The sequence below is a fragment of the Actinia tenebrosa genome, unplaced genomic scaffold (assembly GCF_029948245.1).
Source record: "Actinia tenebrosa isolate PJP-AT-01 unplaced genomic scaffold, QUT_ActTen_1.0 PGA_scaffold11__36_contigs__length_13525064, whole genome shotgun sequence".
Classification (NCBI taxonomy): domain Eukaryota; kingdom Metazoa; phylum Cnidaria; class Anthozoa; order Actiniaria; family Actiniidae; genus Actinia; species Actinia tenebrosa.
The window spans coordinates 3,434,084-3,454,620 of record NW_028292571.1 but is presented as its reverse complement, the minus strand read 5'-3'; the positions used below and the strand labels follow the sequence as shown (position 1 = coordinate 3,454,620).

At 36.6% G+C, this 20,537-nt stretch overlaps 2 protein-coding genes across 2 annotated transcripts; one reads left to right on the top strand and one right to left on the bottom strand.

The window, feature by feature from the left end:
- Positions 1 to 816: 816 nt before the first annotated feature.
- LOC116294525 (uncharacterized) lies at positions 817 to 2,720 on the bottom strand. The gene has a single exon (XM_031702150.2). It carries the CDS (start codon positions 2,628 to 2,630, stop codon positions 1,659 to 1,661), a length of 972 nt encoding a protein of 323 aa, XP_031558010.2. The 5' UTR covers positions 2,631 to 2,720; the 3' UTR covers positions 817 to 1,658.
- Positions 2,721 to 4,991: 2,271 nt separating this feature from the next.
- On the top strand, positions 4,992 to 18,857 carry LOC116294515 (leucine-rich repeat flightless-interacting protein 2). Its single transcript, XM_031702133.2, has 14 exons — positions 4,992 to 5,365; positions 7,288 to 7,374; positions 8,089 to 8,118; positions 9,726 to 9,845; positions 10,825 to 10,934; positions 11,048 to 11,108; positions 12,567 to 12,659; positions 13,529 to 13,622; positions 14,046 to 14,146; positions 14,680 to 14,767; positions 15,239 to 15,318; positions 16,175 to 16,228; positions 16,626 to 16,676; positions 17,149 to 18,857. Exons 1-14 carry the CDS (start codon positions 5,276 to 5,278, stop codon positions 17,248 to 17,250), a joined length of 1,161 nt encoding a protein of 386 aa, XP_031557993.1. The 5' UTR covers positions 4,992 to 5,275; the 3' UTR covers positions 17,251 to 18,857.
- Positions 18,858 to 20,537: the final 1,680 nt, after the last annotated feature.

The following is a 20,537-nucleotide window of genomic DNA, read 5'->3' as shown; positions in this document are numbered from 1 at the left end:
GCCAATGCATGGATTTATAAAGAATTATAATCAAGAACAGTGGAAAGGGGTGAGTGAGTAAACTAAAAAAAACTAACCTAAAACTAAACTTTTTTTCCAATCTTGCTTTTTTTTTGAAATATACTTAAAGCATTGAATCTCATTAGGAGGCTTTCATTTTAGTACTGCAGGGGGGTCGGCAAAATCACATGGAAAGCTTAACAACATAACACAACTCTCCTCTCTCCATGGTAGAGGCAACAATTGCATACCCCCCCCCCCTCCTATTTTATCACCCTGCAATAGTTCTCAACCCTCCTCAAATAGTGATAATGCCCCCTAAACCACTTTCTCAAGGTAAAGTAACTCCACTACATTCTCCCCCCCTCCATGCAATAATAAATTATAGCCCCCTCGTCTGTTATGAATGGTGGTCTAACACTGATCATCACATGGTGTCAGCCTAATTAGTGTAGGAAATCGAACGATCTCAAGTACAATTAAGAATTTATAGGTAGAAGTGACGTTTCGAAAGTTTTCAAAAGTGGACGAGTTTTTTAGGTGAGTCAAATTTGAGAACTTTCAAAACATCAACAGTATCTGTAAATTCCAAATTGCATGAGAAGATTGTGCAATTTTTTGTTTATAATACACTAACTCAACAAAATTGAGGAATTGAATTGGGACCCTACAGAGTACAATTTGTGACTTAATCATACTCCTCTTATGCAATCAGAATCCAGAAATTTTGTCGAGTGTATTATAATACTGAAAACTTTTGATTCAACATGCTGTATGAGACAAGAAATGACATCAAGTGAAACCAGGAAATTGAAATCAGTTGTTAAAATGATCTTTTAATATCTTCCATATTTGTACATTTTGTAATTACAACTCAAGATTATATTTACAGTGCATTTCACATTACTTTACCGTGGCGGGTTGGGAAGTTCGTTCGGATGTTCCCAAGTTGGCAAGGAACTTTGGAACTTCAAAATGAAATTCCAGCGTACTCTTTGAAATTCATAACATCTTGAATTCAGAAACTTGTCGGAAATGCTTTTCAAACTTAATTTCCAAGTTGGATTTTATCACAATACAAGGTATTTATCTTGTTAACCTGTTTTGATATGAGTTTTGGAACATTTGAGGTTTTTTAAGATACAATTTCAGCTAACTTTTGAAATATAGATGTAAACAGTTCACGGTTCACTGAACTTTGTTCACTTGAAGTTCCAAAGTTCGTTGCCGACTTGGGAACTTGCGAACAAACTTCCCAACCCGCCGCGGTAAAGTAATGTGAAATGCACTGTAGTCAGGATAAAGGCTTCATTTTTGGAAAATGATGCAAATAAAATTACAACGATTTATGAGATAATATTTAAATATTCACAAAATAAAAAATGTATAGCATATATAATATAATATGTATAAATACATTTCAATCATACTAGCTATACACTGGTTTTGATTGGTTATACCATGAAATATTCCACAAGGCATAACGAAGAAGGTATCAGACAAGCCACTACAAGAAAATACAGGTGACTAGTGGGATATTCCATGGTACTGCTGAGAGAAAGCATATCATCACTATTTTACTTCACACATTGAAAATACACCAAGGCGATGCCTGATGTATAGATATTTATTATATATTTATTTTTAGTACTATTAAATCATGCCTGACGTAGTATACAAGCCCCCACTCCTGAGATTGTAACTTCAGTGATTTCATCCATCACAGCACTCTTGCTTTGAGGTGCTTTGATCATGTTCGCTTTTCCTGTTACAAATATTTCACTGTTTTTACCACGGAGAGCCTCGGGAACACCATCTGATGACAGAAAGGCCATATTGCCTCTAAGATTCACACGCACTTCAAGGTTGATTCCTGTGTGGTCAATTCTCGAAGACAAAACTTTGGATCGTGAATCTCCCTCAATAACTATGACCTCTCCGACTTCTTGGTTGAGGCGGTCAAATACCTTGAATCTTTGACCCTCGCTGAGGACGTTTATCGAGAAAGCAAATCCTCCTTCGGGGTTACTATCAGACCAGAAGAAATTCTCACTGTCCAGAATATCTTGATCTTCAAAAGTAAGCCTCTTGCCGTAACCAGCACCAATGCGGTCTAGTCTCAAAGCTTTCCCATCAAACAAGTAATCCTTCTGTTGTTTGGTCCCACAGAAACGAACTCTGTACGAAAATCCAGGAATGATAAAGGGATCTACGTAAGTGCCGATGACTGGGAGTTCATGAGCTTCAAGATCATCTGGAATGGAGTATTCGGTAGGAATATCACCTATAACGCTGCCCCAAAGAAGGTTCATCTCTTCACCGACTGATTCGAGTTGTTGTTCTTCAAGTTCACGAGGATGTATTTTTTGTCTAGAATTAAAGCGAGTAGATCTCTGTCGCCACCAAGCTCGCCAAAGAGCATTCTGTATTCTTCTTTCGTTGAATTTTTCATGGGTTTTACAATCTTTAACTCCTACGTCCAGAGCGTTGAGACCAAACTGAGTTTCGTTTTTGATCTGCTCGCTTATGCGATTCAGATATCCTTGATTTAAAGGAATATTCAAGACATCGGTGAATTCTAGAAAGGTTGTACAATCACTGGGTGTTGATACGTCTTGAGATTCAGTCATTTTCTTTACTTATTTGGTCAAAAGTACACAATTTGAACAAAATGTATTTTTCCCTTGAGCTCGCGTTCTATAAATGAAACAACGTAATGTACAATGTTTACGTTTTGGTTGCCGTGCTTTACCACGAGTCCATGAATGAACTTTGTACCTCGTTCTCTTTTTGGCGCCTAGTAATCCTATTGGTCGATTCTATCGATGCACAGCCCTGTCACGCGGCCAAAATCTTATGTCCACGTGGAGTCTAATGTCATACCTGTTTAACTGGTTTGAGCAGTCTAAGCAGGGCTCGAAATAGCGGCCTGCCAATGGCCAAATGACAGGACAAATTTCAGGTTTGGCAGGCCAAAGTAAGGATGCACTGCCAGATGAATAAAAAAATGGCATGCAAAATTGACTGGAATGACCTCCTTTTACCATGCTCCTTTACTATGGTAGGCTAAAAAAGTTTTGTATTTTGAGCCCTGCTAAGTTCATTCCTGTTTGAGCGGTCTAGAGTGCATTCACAGTCAAACTGTTGAATAGTTGACGTCACCTAAATTGGATAAGTTAGTTACTATTTTAGCTGACCTCACATAAATTTGAAACTACGAGTAAACCGCTACTGAGATCAGGGGGAGAAACGATGATACAAATGAATGTCTATTCACTCATTCTCTGGTAAAACAACCCCCCGGATTAGAATGACCGTTATTTGGCGCGCTTTTACTATGTTAGGAGACGTCAACTAAATAGTTATCTAAGTTAGATACATTTATCTAACTATTCAACAGTTTGACTGAATGCATTTTACAAAACACGTGTATTTTGCTAATAGTGAGCTACCGTAAACCCTCTATTTAGCCATCCCCCTCTCAAATAAGCCCCCCCTCTCTTATAAGCCCCCCCCTCCTTTTTAAAGGAAGAAATTTGTTAAGGCCCCCCTCTCTTTTTAGCCCCCCCTCGCCCTTTCACGACTAAAGAATCAGGTGTGCTGATTAAAGGTGATTTATTAAAGTCTTGGTTGTTCAGAACATTTCTTTTTAGCTTGCTTTGTTAACTTACCGTGTTTTAGTTTTGCTATTCACAATAATCTTAAATCATACTTGAGAGACTAACACAGGTGAATCAAATAATGAAAATGCCATGTACATCACTACAGATTATGCGAGACGGTCAATAGTAATGCTTCCGTTTAATCCTGACTTACAATCATATTACACACTGCGTTTCGACTAAATCAATAAGCGCCCCCCCCCTCCCCTCTCAATTAAGCCCCCCTCTCCAATAAGCCCTCCCTCGAACGTGCCTGAAATAAATAAGCCCCCCGGATTTACGGTACCTGTGTCTAAATATTCCAAAATTTTCCACAGGAAGCCCAGAGAAGAAAGGACAGAACGAAGAGGGACATCCGTAGTTATCTGTAGGATGTAGTATTATCAGCTATAAAGACAGTGAAGTGAAATATTTATTAGGGGATTATTAGCCATTCCGAGATTGTACAGTTTTCCTTTCAACTAATTCGTTGGGAAACTATGGAGATAAATTACAATTACTATCATTGGAAGGGTATTCGCGGAAGCCGTGAAACAGATAAAATTTAGCGCGGGAACCGGAAAACTAGAAGTAAAGGTTACGTGATTCGGGATATTTGGCATCAGCCGTGACTCGGGAATCGCCGAAGAAAATATCGCGTGATTCTTAAGATGAAAAAGAAGCGCATGCGTCGAAGCGTCCTTTCCAGTCACGGGAGACAAGAGGTCGGTTGAGGTTCATTAGGGCCCCGTTAACATTTTTATTTCATTTATTTTTCACCCATTGCCTTCAGACCACACATAAATAATTAAGATGAGAATATGTGGACCACGTAGCACTAATGAAATACATGAAGATATAGAAATATAGATGATAAGTTATAGTGCTTGGGAACGAGGTTAATCCGGGAGAAAGACCCTTGGAATTTGTCACGCAAACTGAAAGTTTCTGTTTGTTTGCTTTTATTGAATTATTGTATGATATTAAAATAAGTTACTCTGTACACAAGTTGGTATATGCTAAAACAATTATTCGCCTAAAGCTCAGTGAATATGGAGAATATTTACCTCGCCGCTCGAAGACTCGCGTCTCGGTAAATATTCCCCGATATTCACTTCGCCTTCGGCGAATAATTGCTAAATATACGCTTAAAATTCGAAACGTATTATGAGCAGTTTTGGACGCAAACTGAAGCATTTTTTACTTAGTTTATCAATTATACTTCGTTATACAGTTTTTTAAGGGGAGGGGGTGCACCGCACCCCATTTTTGGTATCGAGCCCACTGACTCCAAGTCAGCGTTGATAGTAAATACTGATGCGTGCGCAGGAATTTTGCTGCTATTCCACGGACATTCAACCATGTCGGAAGTTTGTACATGGGCAAGAAATACTTCACTTTACTCCTCTTAAAAACACCCAAGAAACTTTCTAACAACTAATTCAAGCTAAGGGATCCTTGGAGAAACATTGTTTTGTTTTGCAAATCTTCAAACGACCTCTGAAAAGACGAATTGCCGATGTAAAGCCAAAAGTTTGTGAAAGGAACTGTTGCTGTTGACTGTTGACTGCTCAGGGGAAGAGAAGTTCGAAGAAAAATCATCTCTCTCTGCAACTTTGATTTAACTTTCAAACATGAGTTCACAAGCTGCTAGAAGAGGGAGACTTACCCGTACAGGGTCGTCAGCTACAGAAGATCAAACTCTGAATCAAATCGCACATGAAGTAAGTTACTAGTAAAATTCCATACAATGACTTTGATGGGAAATTTTATCAACTGGGTGACAATATGAGGAGTATTATCTTGACTAGAAGTCCGATCCTTTACTATGTTTTGCTCAGTTAAGTATAGCGTTTTAGCTCGATAATGCTTTTCCTGTCTTTTTGATGGACGTAGCGTGCTGAGGGAATATCAATAACCTTTCTCTCGTGCCTACTCCTAATTTACAGGCTTGGCCGTCATTTTTAATGAATCTGATTTTTGTATCGTATATTGTTCGAGATTTTTGATCGGTTCCGATTGAATACACAGTCAAATCTGTTTTAAGTCCTGTTCAAATGATTTCAATTTGATTGAATTAGCTTGAAATATTATCACTAGAACAATGTCTTTTCATGGTCGAGATGTGAGAGTCGGTTTTCTTTCTGGTAAATTGTTTTCGTAAGATTAAACTTTGTGGGTGTAAAAGATTTCCAAAAATCATATTTAATATTCATCTGAAAGATTCCTACACGGGCCGAATTTAAGTTAGGATTTTTCTAATGATTTTATTGTATTGAGTACAGAAATCGTCCATGTTACAACCTAACTTGATGTTTTTATCGTAACAAGGACTTGTTGATAGCATCATTTGACAGAGTCTTCGATGTTATTTCATGTGACCTTTATTGAGAACACTGCCAACATACATTGGTTGTGTCTGATAAAAGTAATAAACGATATAATATAAAGCTGTCATTCTTTATATTGTATTGGATTCATAATTGAGTGTTGTATTGACTAGATGTGTGTCTTGGGGTTGATAGCTTGGAATTATGTCTTGTTCAAATTCCTCTTGAGTTGAGTGCATAGCACTTTATAGTTCCACAGTGTGGGTTCATATCAATACAAAGCATGAACATATTCCTAGATATGCTTTATTGTTTAGTGGCATGTTATTATCAATGCCTTTATCAGTGTTAATGGAGTATATTGAACAGCATGTACAATACCTGTACTTGAATATACCTACTAGACGTTGTCATAAAGATTGTTCTTGAAGAACTGTTATGCTGTTTCCTAGAATATTGTTACTGATATTTTCATTCAGTATTGTTATTCCATTATGTACATGTATGATATACCAGCTCACTAGGTGTTGTATACCAAGTGATTCTTGAGTGCTAGCCCAAAATGTGTTGGATTGTGTTATAGCAACCAAAAGTCAGCCATTTTTTTCAGAAACCCATACAAATTCACTGGCTCTTGAAAAAAATATCTGATTGATTTCTTGAGTTAGTTTTCTAAACAGCAGTAGGAAAGGCTTCAATCAAGTTAGACAAATGATATTTTGCTTTGAGCTGACTAAACAAACTGAGTAAATGATTTGTTTAAAAGTCATTACAACTGTACAGGAAATCCTAGAACAATGTCCGAACTTCTTGGTACTTCTTTGTAGGGAATATAGAAAATGATACTCTTATTTCAGGATAAACTCTGTGTATACAGTAATAATTTGATTTATTGTAAAATACAACATTTTGTAGCAGGATTTTTTGACTTTGTTTTAAATATTGCTATGCTAATGTCATGTCCTGACCTGAATTAGATCAGCCCTAGAGGTTATTTCAGGGTTTAGTCTGTGAGATGTGTCCTGATTTAAATAAGCCCAGAAGTTGTTTTAGGGTTCAATGTGTGTTAGCCATGCCCTTACTTGGATCAACTCATAGTTTGTTTCAGGGTTAAATGTGTGAGTTAGCATTGAACTGATTTAGATCAGCCCAGAGGTTGTTCTACTGTTCCCTGACTTTGATCAGCTCAGTGTCTGTTTAAAATATCAAATAAAAGTTTATGATCATTTACTTATATCTTTATGGCTTTCACCCTACGTGACATACATGTATGGTAATTATATCTTTACTGATGTCATAGTGTTTTTGTTTTTCAGGCTGAGGCACGATTATCTGCCAAAAGAGCAGCTAGAGCAGAAGCTAGAAATATAAGAATGAAAGAGTTAGAGCGCCAGCAAAAAGAGGTAAATGTTAAGTCTGTAAGATAATTTCATGTTCTATCAAACTTTTTTAAGATTGGAGTGAGTTTGACTGAGAAATTCTATGTAAAAAAATTGTAAGTCAGAACAATTCTGTATCCAATAGTCAGGCTTGTTGTGACTGATTTCTGTCAAGTATTTTTCCCCATCAATTATTTATAACTTTATAATTAAATGTATTTGTTTTGGTGTAAGTACATAAAACCTTTTGAGTTTTTAGTGGTGTTAGTTTGTTGACTCAGGTTTTCGAGGTTGAACAAGCTCCAATTTCAGTACGTACTGCCACTCTTTGAATTATTTATGCCCTTTCACAATATATTAGTTAGAGAAAATATAAAGAACTCTTAACAAGCTAGAGTGCACTTGGCTATGCCTCGTGACACTCTTAATGCTTGTTGATCGTTCTTTATATTTTCTCTCGTGCGTATATAAAGCCATGGGCGCATGACTTTCTGTTGTCTAATATTGATAAGTATACTTGCATAGACTCCTTGCAGCACTTTGGGATGCAGCTCAATCTGGGGAACAAAACAATACTAGGTTCCAATTCTCAGGAGAGTGGAATTCTTTTGTTTTGTCCCCCAGATCGAGCTGCTTTGACATCACATGCAAGGGGTCTATTGCATTTCCACATGCTTGTCCCAGGTGTACAGTACTTTGTGTTTTTTGAATATCATTTTAAATCCTCTTTCTTTGAAGGCTGAGGATGAAATTGACAAACAGTTCAAGGTAAGAATTCTTTTTGCATGTAGCTCCAAAACTTTGTGATGTTTACAGATCAGGCCTCAAGATTGACACACATTAGTTATTAATGGTATATCGAGCGCAAATTTTTTTCGAAATTACCTTTTTTTATCCAGAAGTATGCAGATATTTCGAAAAAGGTTGGCCAGGGTCTTGTTTCATCTTGCATGTTACATTCTGCATTTTGCATGTTACTTAGCAAGCTTGACATGCAAAATGCACTATATTCATGGGTAAATAATGTCAGCACAAGAAAATATGGTGGAAAAACATGCAGTCAAATTTTGAAAAAATCCCATATTGTTGTGGCCTTTTGCAGATTGAATTCACGCCCGCATAATGCATTTAGGCCTTGGTATACAACAGCATGCAACAAAACCTTCGCCAACCTTTTTTGAAATAGCTGTATATTCTTTTTTTGCGTTTAACTACTTCTGCACAACTATAAAATATATGGCTAGTAAAACCACAGGGAACCCAGTTCTGGAACATGAGCACTGAGTGCAAAGTAACTCTAGTTAACTGTTAATAAAGGAGTGCATTACTTTAATCTCATAGTACTTCCCAACCACACGCAAAATAACACAATTTGCATGACAAGTCATACAATTTTGCACATTGTGAAGTACTGTAAACATCAATCAATCAATCAAAGACTTTATTTAAACAGGGTGGCCCATTCAGCTACCTGGCTGATATCCAGAGGGACCCTGTAAACAATAAATATATAATAAATAATAAATAATTTACAAATGTAAGTATGAATTAGAATAAATATGAATATTTCAAACATTTTTATGACTAGTAAAATTCGATATAATCATAATTATTAAATATTTATCAAAATATTCGATACCTAAAAAATGCAATTTCAAACGATGTTTGAATGTAGTTAAGGACGTGATCTCCTTTATCTCCTTCGTTAGTTTATTAAATTCTAGAGTCCCAGAATATCTAAATGTTTGCTTACCAAGAGTTAACCTTGGCAGGTGGAGATGTAAGTCCCTTTTCCTTCTAGTATTATATGAGTGAAAGTGGCAATTCCTCACAAAGTAATCACTGAGATATGGGAGATATACTGTACCTGGAACTAAGCCATGCAGGCATTTAAATATCAATAAGCATTTGTGCATTTTTCTGGACTTTTAATTGTACCCATGCCAAGACCTGCAGAGCCTCCTCGGAACTCTCCCTATTAACAATGATACTCGCAGCCCTATTTTGTAATCTCTGTAATCGTTTACTATTCCCGGCAGAATTAAAGCTCCCCCCATGCTGTATCAGCATAGTGCAGAACAGGCTTAATTAAGCTACTGTAAACATTTCTACATGCTCTAAAGCGTCAAACAAGATCTAATATGAGAAAGTAAGCAACTATCTGGTTAGAAAATGATTGTGGAAGGGCCACTTACATGATCTTGTTACACTGTCATACAGGTACAGGCTCAAAGGAAATTTGTTTTAGAACAAAAGATTTTTACTTTGTACTTAGTGCTCATACTCCTTAGCTAGGATCAGTATGGTGAAACCCTTTAGTTCTGTCAAGAATAAAAATTAAAGTTGAAATTTTTTTTTTCTGTTTTGTGTCATAGATGACTAATAATGGTGTTGGTCGCTCTGTATCTGCTGGTGCAATCAGTAATCTTGTCAATGATGAAAAAGTCGAAGCAAATGGTCCACTTGTTCCAGAGAAGGTCCTTAAATCTGCACAGGTATTGAACTATATTGCATTGGACTAAAAACTATTAATTTTGAATAGTTAAGAAAACTACCTATACAATATCTGATCAAAGGATCCTCATCAGGGGCATATCCAGGGGGAGGGTTGTGGGGGTTGCAACCTCCCTCCCTATGATAATTTGAATTTCTTTTTTAGTCTGCATAGCGGCCCAAAGGGAAGGGGATTGAGGACTGGGGAGAGGAGGGAGAGGGGACTGGGGAGAGGAAGGAAGGAAAGGGAGGGCCTGCAATGAACCCCCTCGATTTTTCCTACCACCCTCTAATTAATATGCAAACTCTCAACCAATCAAATGAAAGAATAAAGTCATGTTTATTTCTGTTTCCATGAATCAACCAATCAAAATTAATGTTCGGATTCTGAACATTCGTACATGTAGGAATAATCGGTCCTCCCTCTCCTTCGCCCCTTTCCCCAGTCCCCCTCCCCTTCCTCTCCCCAGTCCCCTTCCCTTCCCATTTGGGCCATTATGCAGGCTATTTCTTTTTGGGCAGAATGTACTGCTCGTGGTTTTTTTGGTTAATGTAGAACCCCCTCTTTAAGAAAATCCTCAGTCTGCCCCATGACCATTCTAGTCCAACGACCATGGAACAATTTAAATGTGTGAAAAATCGTTAAGTCTATTTCTTATCATGAATACAATGTACATGTACCTTATGCGAAATCCTGAAATTTACTTATCATGATGGACCCTTTTTGTAATTACATGTAAAGGACTCAGTTTTGCAAATTTTTTTCTGATTGAATAAAACTTTTTCTCAGATCAGCTGGATATTATTATGAAAGAAGATATAAATGTTTGTTGTTGTTAAAAATGGGTGTTGATGATGTCATACAGGATAATTGTGATGCACTAGGTATCTTGGTCTGTCATGGTCACATAATATTACATGTATGAAAGAGGATGTGTTTAGTTTTGTTAAAATTGGGTGTTAATGATGTCGTTGCTACAGGATAATCTTCGTGATGCAGAAGACAAATACCGAAAGACAATGGTATCCATAGCCCAGCTTGACAATGAGAAACAAGCATTGCTATACCAAGTGGATTGTCTCAAAGACAGGTAATATAAAATATGTGTTAGTAATACATGTATGTAATAGTAATTAACCCTTTGGACCATATACTTACTCCAAGATGTTCATGATGATAATTTTCTATTCATTTTCTCCATAGAATGGCAGAAGAAGAGGAAATATCCTGTGAGATAAAAAATGAACTAAAAGATAAAACAAAGGTGAGAATGAATACTAGACATACATAAGATGAGAATTACGAGCTAAGCGAAAGAGAAAAACTGAGAAAAAAATTTGAGTTCAGATGGGGTCTGAACCCTGGGGGGTACTCCGCCAGAATTTGGGTAGGGGTGTTCTGCTGGGATTCTGAAAGGGGTACCCTGTTTATGACAGAAAAACTCAAATTTGTAGACCCTGTTTATGATAAAAGATATAATTTATTGCACTGGGTTCCTGTTTCAATTAAAATGTCATCGCGCGTATGGTTTTTTATGACCATAATAACCAGTTATAATAACCGGTCAATACGAAAGTAGAAGCCTTGAATATTACAGGAAACTCAGGAAGAACTTGGAACTTGAGTGAAATTGCATACCCTGTTTATGACAAGAAGCTTGAAAAACCATACCCTGTTCAGTGGATCATCCCCATATAGTCCATATATGGGAGTACCCCTCCCCCAGGGTCTGAACCCATGAGTAAAACAAAGGTGATTTCATTATTCATCTACCGTGAAGTCCCATTACCTTGAACGTCCTGGGGGAACCACAGAAAAGGTTCAAAATAAGGGTCCAAATATCTAGGGTAAAATAGAGGCCTTGCACCATAACATGATGACCCCCATGATGCATTGCCTGAACCCCAGGGGACTCAGGGACTGCCCCACAGGAACAGGGGACACCATAGGGTGGACATGTGTGCATGACTGTAGGCACCACCAATACTCTTTTCTCCCTGGGAAAATGAATTCTTACTTATGTAAACCAGATAAGAGCAAATTCATTTGTTCCTGCCTCGTATCATGAATGCCCTCACGTGACTGTGCAAAGCCTCTATTGTAGTGTTAAACAGGACTTACATTGAAGAACAAGTCATGATGATAGGCCAAATTAGTTTTAACTCAAGGTTGTACCTCACTTCTGACTCGGCATTATTGTTCAAAATGAGTGGCAAAGAGAAAATTTGGCTGGACATTAAGTACTAATCTGGGTGGCCATTATTTTAAGCCCTGATTAAACAATGGAAAGTTTAGATATTTTGGATTTGAGATTACAGTGCCGCACTGTATTTTCCAACAATATAGTACAAATAATGCAGGAGGAAGCCTGGAGCAAGTACAAATATCCTGCAATATTCATACTCTAGGTAACTTATTTCGTACAATAAGAAACCAGTTTTGAAAACTGGTTGAAGGAAATTGTTTTGAAGCCTTTTTTTGGGGAAAAATAAGCTCAGTTGGATAATAAATAACTTATTAGACATTTTAGGGTGGAATACGGTTGGTCATTTTTTCTCAACCTTGTATTTTGATTCAGCAGACTCGAAAAAATGGTAACGAAAAAATATCCACCTGTATTCCACCAGTTTCATTCCATCCTAAAATGTCAAATAAGGTTTAAATATTATTCAACCACTTGGAATGCTACTATCAAATACTTATATTTTTGTCATGATTGTAGGAATGTGATAGACATCTCAGGACAATAAAAGAAAGAGATGAACAAATCCAGCGTCTCAAAGATGCGATAGAATTCCGCGATAATTGGTTATCAGTAAGTGCATGGGCTTTAAATTATACATTCAATATTTTTTCAACACAATGAGCTTTTATCAGGTATGTTTGAATTAGTAATGACAGAAAAAATATTACTATAGTTGGAGCGAGCGTGCTGAATTAATTTGTAAAAGGGTAAAGTCTGAAACAAAAAAGTGATTTTAAAGTTTTCCAGAAAATATCTTTGCAATTTTTAAACTTATGTCCTTTAAACTTCTTAACATGCTCCTTCCAGCTATGGTAATTATTCTTCTGTCCTGTGAATTTTGGAGAGCCTTCCGGCTGGTCTGAAATAGCCACGTAGAGAAATGACATCACTGCAAAACTGAGGACCGTGTGATGAAGCATGCGGAAATTGACCAGCGAAAAATAAGAAAACATGCCTGTTATTGCATTAAAAATATAAAACTCATTAACTACTGTGTCGCTGTTATCAAAAGCGTATATTTTATTCACAATGTTTTGTTTTTTATTTGGTGGCCTGGAAATCCATAGTTTTAAGAGGAAAAGTAGCACATCAGTTTTGCTAATTTTCTCAATTCTAATTGGCTCTAACATTTTTTCTCATATATTCAGCTAGTTGGAATTTTTACACTGATAAAAGCTCATAAAATATAAAAACTATAAGACATGAAATAAACTGATCAGAATTTTAGAATTTTAGAAAATCAAAAATACCCAACACATAAAAGATTGATTGGGAAAAAAAATAAATAAATAAATAAATAACAGTTTCCTGCTTATCCCAACCTCTTTTTCCATCCACAGCTTATGACCACGATTTTACAGTATTTTTTCTCTTATTTTTTACCTCTGCAATTATTGGTATATTGCAGTTTGATTATCATTTCTGTGTTTGGCCTGTAGGAAAGGGGCTTGTCAATGTTTAATGAAAGTTCAAAAGATGAGGAAGAATCGACCCATCCAGATGTTAACAGTTGGATGGCTGTATCCGGATCAGGTACAAACTGGATTAATAATAATTATAAAGCCATAGAGACGTAGCTTTGATTATCCTATGGAGGGTGCACAAAATCTGAAAAGCCCCATTTTTTTTGCAGCCAGAGCTGTAGCACGAGCTGTAGGCAAGTGCTTGTCACCCTTCTTGAGTGCTTTTGGTGCTTCTTCCTGTTTTCTTAAACCTCTTTGAAAAGTTTGCTGCATGCATGAATGGCATCAGCAACGATTCACTAATAAAGAACAATTTTTGACCATTCAGAGAGCTAGAACTGTCTAAGCTATATGATACATATTTGTCTACGTTGTAGGTTTTCTGATTTAGCCTTGCTGTTACTGATCTTTTCTGAAAGCACACACTTGTTTCAAAAATGATAAAACTCTGAAAATCATAGTCATGTTTTATTTGTGGTTTGTACTCAAACAGACAGAGGTAGTGTATCAGAATCAAATCGAAGCCGCTCAGGCAGCCACGACAGTAGTGAAAAGGTGTCAGTTTCTGAAGAGAAAGAAGCTCTGGTAGCTGAGGTAAATAAAGTGTTTACATTTGACCCGACCATGTCCCCACTTTTCCACTGAATGTTAGGCTTCAAGGGTGGGATAGTGGTAAGGCATTTGCATTTGGGTATACCATACACCAAGGCATACAGACTTCTGTAAATTTGTCAATTTTCATTGACAAACTTATTGACTGATTAACTGAGTTTTCTCAGCCAATATAACACCAGACAAAATGAATCTTAGTGGGGTTACTAAAATAAAGGTGCTCTTTCCAGTGCTGGTATTGGTTTTTCTCTCAGTTTTATTTTAACCGCCATTTTGGTAAGGCCTGCCATTTTGGTAAGGGGTCTACTGATGAGGCCTAAACCAGGGGCTTATGGGGCATTACAGGATATGAAAAATTAACCCTTGATTCAGAGTTTTTTCTTGAACTTAAACTTTGAAATTTTGTTTAATTTTAAGACATCATATTTGATTGCACTAATACGCCCACTGTGTCAGTCATATACTATTCAACTGTTAAATGTAAAGTATTTATATAGTATTATTATTATTATTAGTTGCGCAAACTTCAAGATGAATTATTAATCCTTAAACGAGAAGAAGACCATCCCAAGGCTATCACGGCGGACTTGGAGGAACTCAGGAGTATGTATATTAAACCACATACAGTATATTCTAGGACTGTGGAAAGGGATGGGCTGGGGGGGGGGGGGGCATAAACTTGACGATGTAACACTCCTAAGAATATCTCTCTTGATCTGTCTTATACATTACATGGTTGTGTACTATAGTTTTAAATCTAAATCCCTCTACCCCTCCCCCCCCCCCCTCCCTTCTTTTGGTGATTCTCTACATTGTATTACAGTGTGGACACTTAAACCATGAACACTTAAGAGATTTAAGATTTATCAAATAAGATTTATTTCGATCACTCAGTGTATTTGAACTCAATGCTTCATTTTAGAGATTTTGAAATAATCAAAAGCTTGGTAAATAATAGCTTGGTCAAAGTATTTATGCTTCAAGTATCCTATCTGTAAATGTATTTGCCTGTACATCTCTTTCTTTGCTTGCAGAATAACATAATAATTTATATTATTCATTGTGAACTATTAGGAGAATTTACCAGGCAAATAAATGACTTTAGAATAAAACTGCAAAAAGCAGAGCAAGAAAATGCCAGACTTGAAGGAGTGGTAAGTTCATACTGTATATGTCCTAGGGGTGAAGGGGTTACTGAGGGAGCTTTTGGGTGTTGTGGGCTTCAGTTTACATACATAAATAGGATATTAATATCATTGGACTATTCAATCCGTATGCATCCAAAATACTTTGCAGAAATGAGCTCAGGAGACAAAGTGGAACAAAACTTTAGTCCTTTACTGTCAGACAGTACATTTCATGTCGAATACTCCAGTTTTGAGTTCTCTGTTGCTCAGGGTTGGCCTCTATTTTGTGCAGAATATTCACGTGTTCCAGTGAAGGTCCATTTTGATTTCAAAGTGTTTGTATTGTTGAAGTTGTGCATTCTTTACTTTAACGTTGATGTTTCTGATCATTGTGAAACTGATTCCTTGAATATTACAGGCATCCCAGACCTCCTACATATCCTATATTTCCTATAATTTGTATAGGATCCTATAAAGAGCCTATATTTAAAGAAAACCTCCTATATTTCCTATAAATAGGACGACTGCTGAGTGATACATTTACATTTTACACTGTTTATCATATTGGGCATTTTTTTTATTTTTTGGTTCTGTCTTTTTTATGGCTTATTTGGTTCTGCAAATAAATCATTGCCTGTGCACCCTCCCTGCAAGATCCCTGGTTGCGCCACTGAAAAGCTATTTTAGCTCCTATAAAGTGCATATATTTTTGGGGAAAACTCCTATATTTTCCTATATTTAGAACTTGCACAGCCTATATTTCCTATCAAATTTGTCTAAAAAGTGGCTGGGATGCCTGATATTAGTACATTATATATTATTAGTATTTGTCTTTGTGTCGCATGTTTTGTCAGTAGTAATATAATGGATATTTTTGTTCAAGGTTATGCGACTGGAAAGCCAAGTAAAACGTTACAAAACACAAGCAGAAGCAGCTGTAAGTATTTCATTTTTTGAACAAGAACATTTGGGGTATGTTTATGCCAAGTTTGAAAATTTCTGATTGCCCTGCAAACACCCTATTTCATCATGACATCACGTTTTATTTACATCGGCTAAAATGATAGAAATTTAGGCTAAATTTAAGCTTAATAATTCTCTTCTTTCGAGATATTTAGAGTATGATTTAGTTGTTCTTGCCTTCACCAGCTCATAAACCTAATTTCATTGTGATTTAAGATGTGTTGTTGTCATTCCATCCCCCTCCAGCGACCATGATCCCTAGCGTTAAAACAATAGTTTGTTTTGATGTGACATCATTATAACATAGGGTAATTGAATTTAAAATATTTTATGAATATAAAATTTTTACTTTCTCTTTTTCTTTTATTTAGGTTAGCACAGAGGATGATCTTAAATCAGAAAATAGGAAATTAAATCGTGAGGTAAAATCTTCAAAAATTTTACACTTTTGTCCATACAAGGATTATGATGCACAACTCCAATTTCAAATTTTCAACTTTAAAAGTGTCTTGTGTTATATAAACTGGTTTTTTAAATACTTTTAAAATATTTAATATTATTTAATGTTTACAGTGCAAATTGAAAAATGGGTACCTAGAAATATTCCAGGAATGTTCTATTCTTCTTTGGCCAATCAGAATGGACTTTCTAACCACAAGATAATGGAAAGATGACAATAACGCTTCTGATTGGCTATTAAACATTCTTGAAATATTTCTAGGTGCCCACGGTTTTTCGATTTGCTTTGTAATTTCATTTCTCATATAGCCGACATTTATGAGCTGAAACTCCATCTCCTTAATTAAGTGCTAACTAATTATATATAATTGCTCAATTTAAGGGATGTAAGATCGTAGCAGCTGTTTTGTTTATCTAATGTTGTTTCCCCCTCAGCTTCGAAAGGCTCAGGACGAAGTCAGTGAACTGCAGACAGTAAACGACCACCTACAGAAAAGGTTAGATAAAATGAAAAGCAGAAGGAAAGAAGAATTGTAATTCTTAATCAGCTCTTTATGTACATCTATCAGCAATGTTTTACTAAGACATCAACCAGGCATGTTACTTGTGTGACCTGCCAATAATCAAATGAGTGAGGACTTCTGTTACAATAAATGGGAAAATGCTGACGTGAATTGAATGGACTGCTTTTTCAATGGAAAGAAAGAAAATATTAAAGGAGTTGTGCTAGTGTTCCATCCACCAAGTGAAGATTCTCAGACTGTACATACTGCGAGCTACATGTGCAAAAGATAAAGGCGATTTTACTCCAAGGCTTAATCAAGGTAACTCTAATTAAAAATCCTGAAATTGGGTTTCCTCTGTTGAGAGAAGTAGTATAATAATGTATTAAGACATGAGACCTGTGATCTACCGTAATGGTTACTGTGGCTCTGAGAGATTGGTGATATAAGGCCTCAGATAATTGAGATGTACAGCAACTTCAGTACCAGCCGATCAGCATCTGAAAATACCAACATGGCTGAAGTATTAGGACTGGGATGTAATGAGTGATTTGGATACATCGAATTCAAAAGTTGTTGTCGGGTTCAAAAAGGTTAAATCATCTGAAAGGCTAAGACCAAAGGGTGTTCTGGGTTTCGATATTATGTGAACCCGCTAGTTACGAGCTGCATGCTGAAATTTGGTTTCTCATTGCTGTGGATCAAAAATAATCAGTCGGTACCTGTTCTGGACTGATGGTAGTGAAAAAACAATTTCACAAGAAGCTATTGAAATGTCTGAGTTTGCATAGCATCAAATATTGCAGTAATAGGGCAAATGAAATTATAAATATTGCAGTTGTGTAGTTATTGATACCATTAAAACGAACAAAGCATTTCGTCACTCTTCATGCATGTGTCTTTATGCAAACAATCTCCAAATGCCCAGGATTACCCAGAATACCCCTCAGTCTTAGCTTGGATAATTTAGCCATTTTTATCTGACAATGATTTTTGAGTTTTGTATATGTACATGTATACATATGTAAACATGTACATCAGAATAATGTAAAAATACAGTTATGTACCTGGGCCTGGTTGTATGAAGGGTGCATAGCACTATATTATGGATAAATCCTAATCCAGTGGATGACTCGATGTTGTCATCTAATAAATTTATCCACTGGATAAGATTTATCTGTCAGATAGCACTATCCACCCTTCCTATGACCCAAGCTCTGTTGGGCAGCATTATGACAGTATAGTCATATCCTATTCTCAGCAGTTTCATTTGTGATGATCCTTAGTGAAAGAATGAAACATCTGAGTGGATGGGAATGAGAAAAAAGTCACCATAGTAACGGATGGGATGATCACTTGCAAATCCTGCAATCTGATTGGCTCTCAGTAGTGCAATTTAATCACAAATCACACCCTTTTGTGTTTTAAATCGCACTGCTTTGAAGAGCTAATGAAATTGCAGAAGAACAAGCATTTGGCCAATCAGATCTCAGAAAAAGAAGCTAATTCGTAAAATAATGTTTGAGAAGGATTGATTTGTTTTGAGTTCATTTTTACAAAACTCCTAACCTTTAAAAATATGTAAGAGATTTAACTGATTATATTGCATAAGCCCCGGGGGGCGGGGGGCAGGGGGGGGGGGGGGGGGGTACTCCGCCAGAATTTGGGTAGGGGTGTTCAGCTGGGATTCTGAAAGGGGTACCCTGTTCATGACAAAAAAAACTCAAATTTGTAGACCCTGTTTATGACAAAAGATCTAATTTATTGCACTGAGTTCCTGTTTCAATTATCATGTCATCTCGCATATCGTTTTTTCTTTACGACCATAATAGCCAGTTTCGGTCAATACGAAAGTAGAAACCCTGAATATGACAGGAAACTCAGGAAGAACTTGGAACTAGAGTGAAATTGTTTACCCTGTTTATGACAAGAAGCTGGAAAAACCATACCCTGTTCAGCGGATCATCCCCTAGTATAGTCCATATATGGGAGTACCCCCCCCCCCCCCCCCCAAGGGGCATAAGCACTACTGAGACTGCTGATAATAATGGATGAATTAAATTATTAGGTTAATAGAAATGGAATGTAGAATAAACTCATGCTACCCAACTCGTCAGTTTGGCTTTCCAAATTCAAACAGGAAGAAAAACTTTAACAGACCTTTTCAGCTTGGGTGTAATGTTTTCCCAACTCAGATCACGTGTCATTCCCTAGAGTATCATTTCTTTGTTTAATGGTTGCACATGAAAAGACATTTTGAGTATATAGATACAAGTGAAACAGAGAATCTTTTTCTCAAGAGAATGACACGTGGTATGAAATGGGAAAACATTACGCCCAAGGTAAAGAGGTCTGTTGAAGAATTCGACCAATACAGCCTCTGAATCAAAATACACTCAAAAAACCCGTTAAAAGTACTGACTTATTATTGAGGACTTATTAATTATTAATTCATAATTAATAAGACCTCCTTAATGAATAATTTTAGTGTTTGACCAATGACGATGTTGGGAAATTTTGTTGCCGGTGGTGGGGTAGGGTTGAGATGTAATATAGCTTATACATCGCTACTATGTTTCAAAACCTGATTTGATAGTGTAGTAAATTGCCGTGCATTTCTCAATACTCACTCTGACACCGACTACTTTAATGCGATTTGTGTTCGTCATCTCCAATTAGGTCCAGAATATGATAATACTTGCGAACCAAAAGTCAATTCCTCTTTAAACATTATAATCAGAATCAATGCCTATGATCTAGTATACCCTGCGAGCAGAGGTATTTATTCCCCCTCTGTATGGCTGACAGTAGGCTGTTCTCCCCGAGTTACAACCAGAACGGAGGGCAGAAAAAGACCTCTGCTAGCACGGTACATTTGGTATCATAGATTTAGACTGTTCATACACGGTTTATCCATAAGTTAAAGCTTAGAAGTGCTAAAGTTTAATCAGAAACCTGGATAGTCAATGGCAGACATCGGAGTTACAATCTGTTGCCTTCAAACAGTCGTTTCAAGTCGAGGCATTTGGGTCAATACAATGAAATGTATAGAAACTGAGCCAAATGTAACAATTGTCTGAAGGCAATAGAGTGTAACTCCGATATCTGCTATCCAATTGCATTTTTAAATTCAGGGGCCTTTTTACTTACAGGCCTTTGTCAGTGACTTGAGAAAAAAATGGATTGATTTTTGACTGTATACGACCAATCAATCCAGTACCTTATTCTTAACTTATTAAGACTGGTTTGAGCTCTAAGCATTTAATTGGGCCATATCTTGTCAGATGAAAAAGCTTTCAAATTTATCGATACCCTGAAAGT

Coding starts and splice junctions, on each gene's coding strand:
- LOC116294515 (XM_031702133.2), top strand. CDS start 5,276: ATGAGTTCACAAGCTGCTAGAAGAGGGAGACTTACCCGTACAGGGTCG. Junction 12,660..13,528: donor TCCGCGATAATTGGTTATCA/GTAAGTGCATGG, acceptor TTTGGCCTGTAG/GAAAGGGGCTTGTCAATGTT. Junction 14,768..15,238: donor GGACTTGGAGGAACTCAGGA/GTATGTATATTA, acceptor GTGAACTATTAG/GAGAATTTACCAGGCAAATA.
- LOC116294525 (XM_031702150.2), bottom strand. CDS start 2,630: ATGACTGAATCTCAAGACGTATCAACACCCAGTGATTGTACAACCTTT.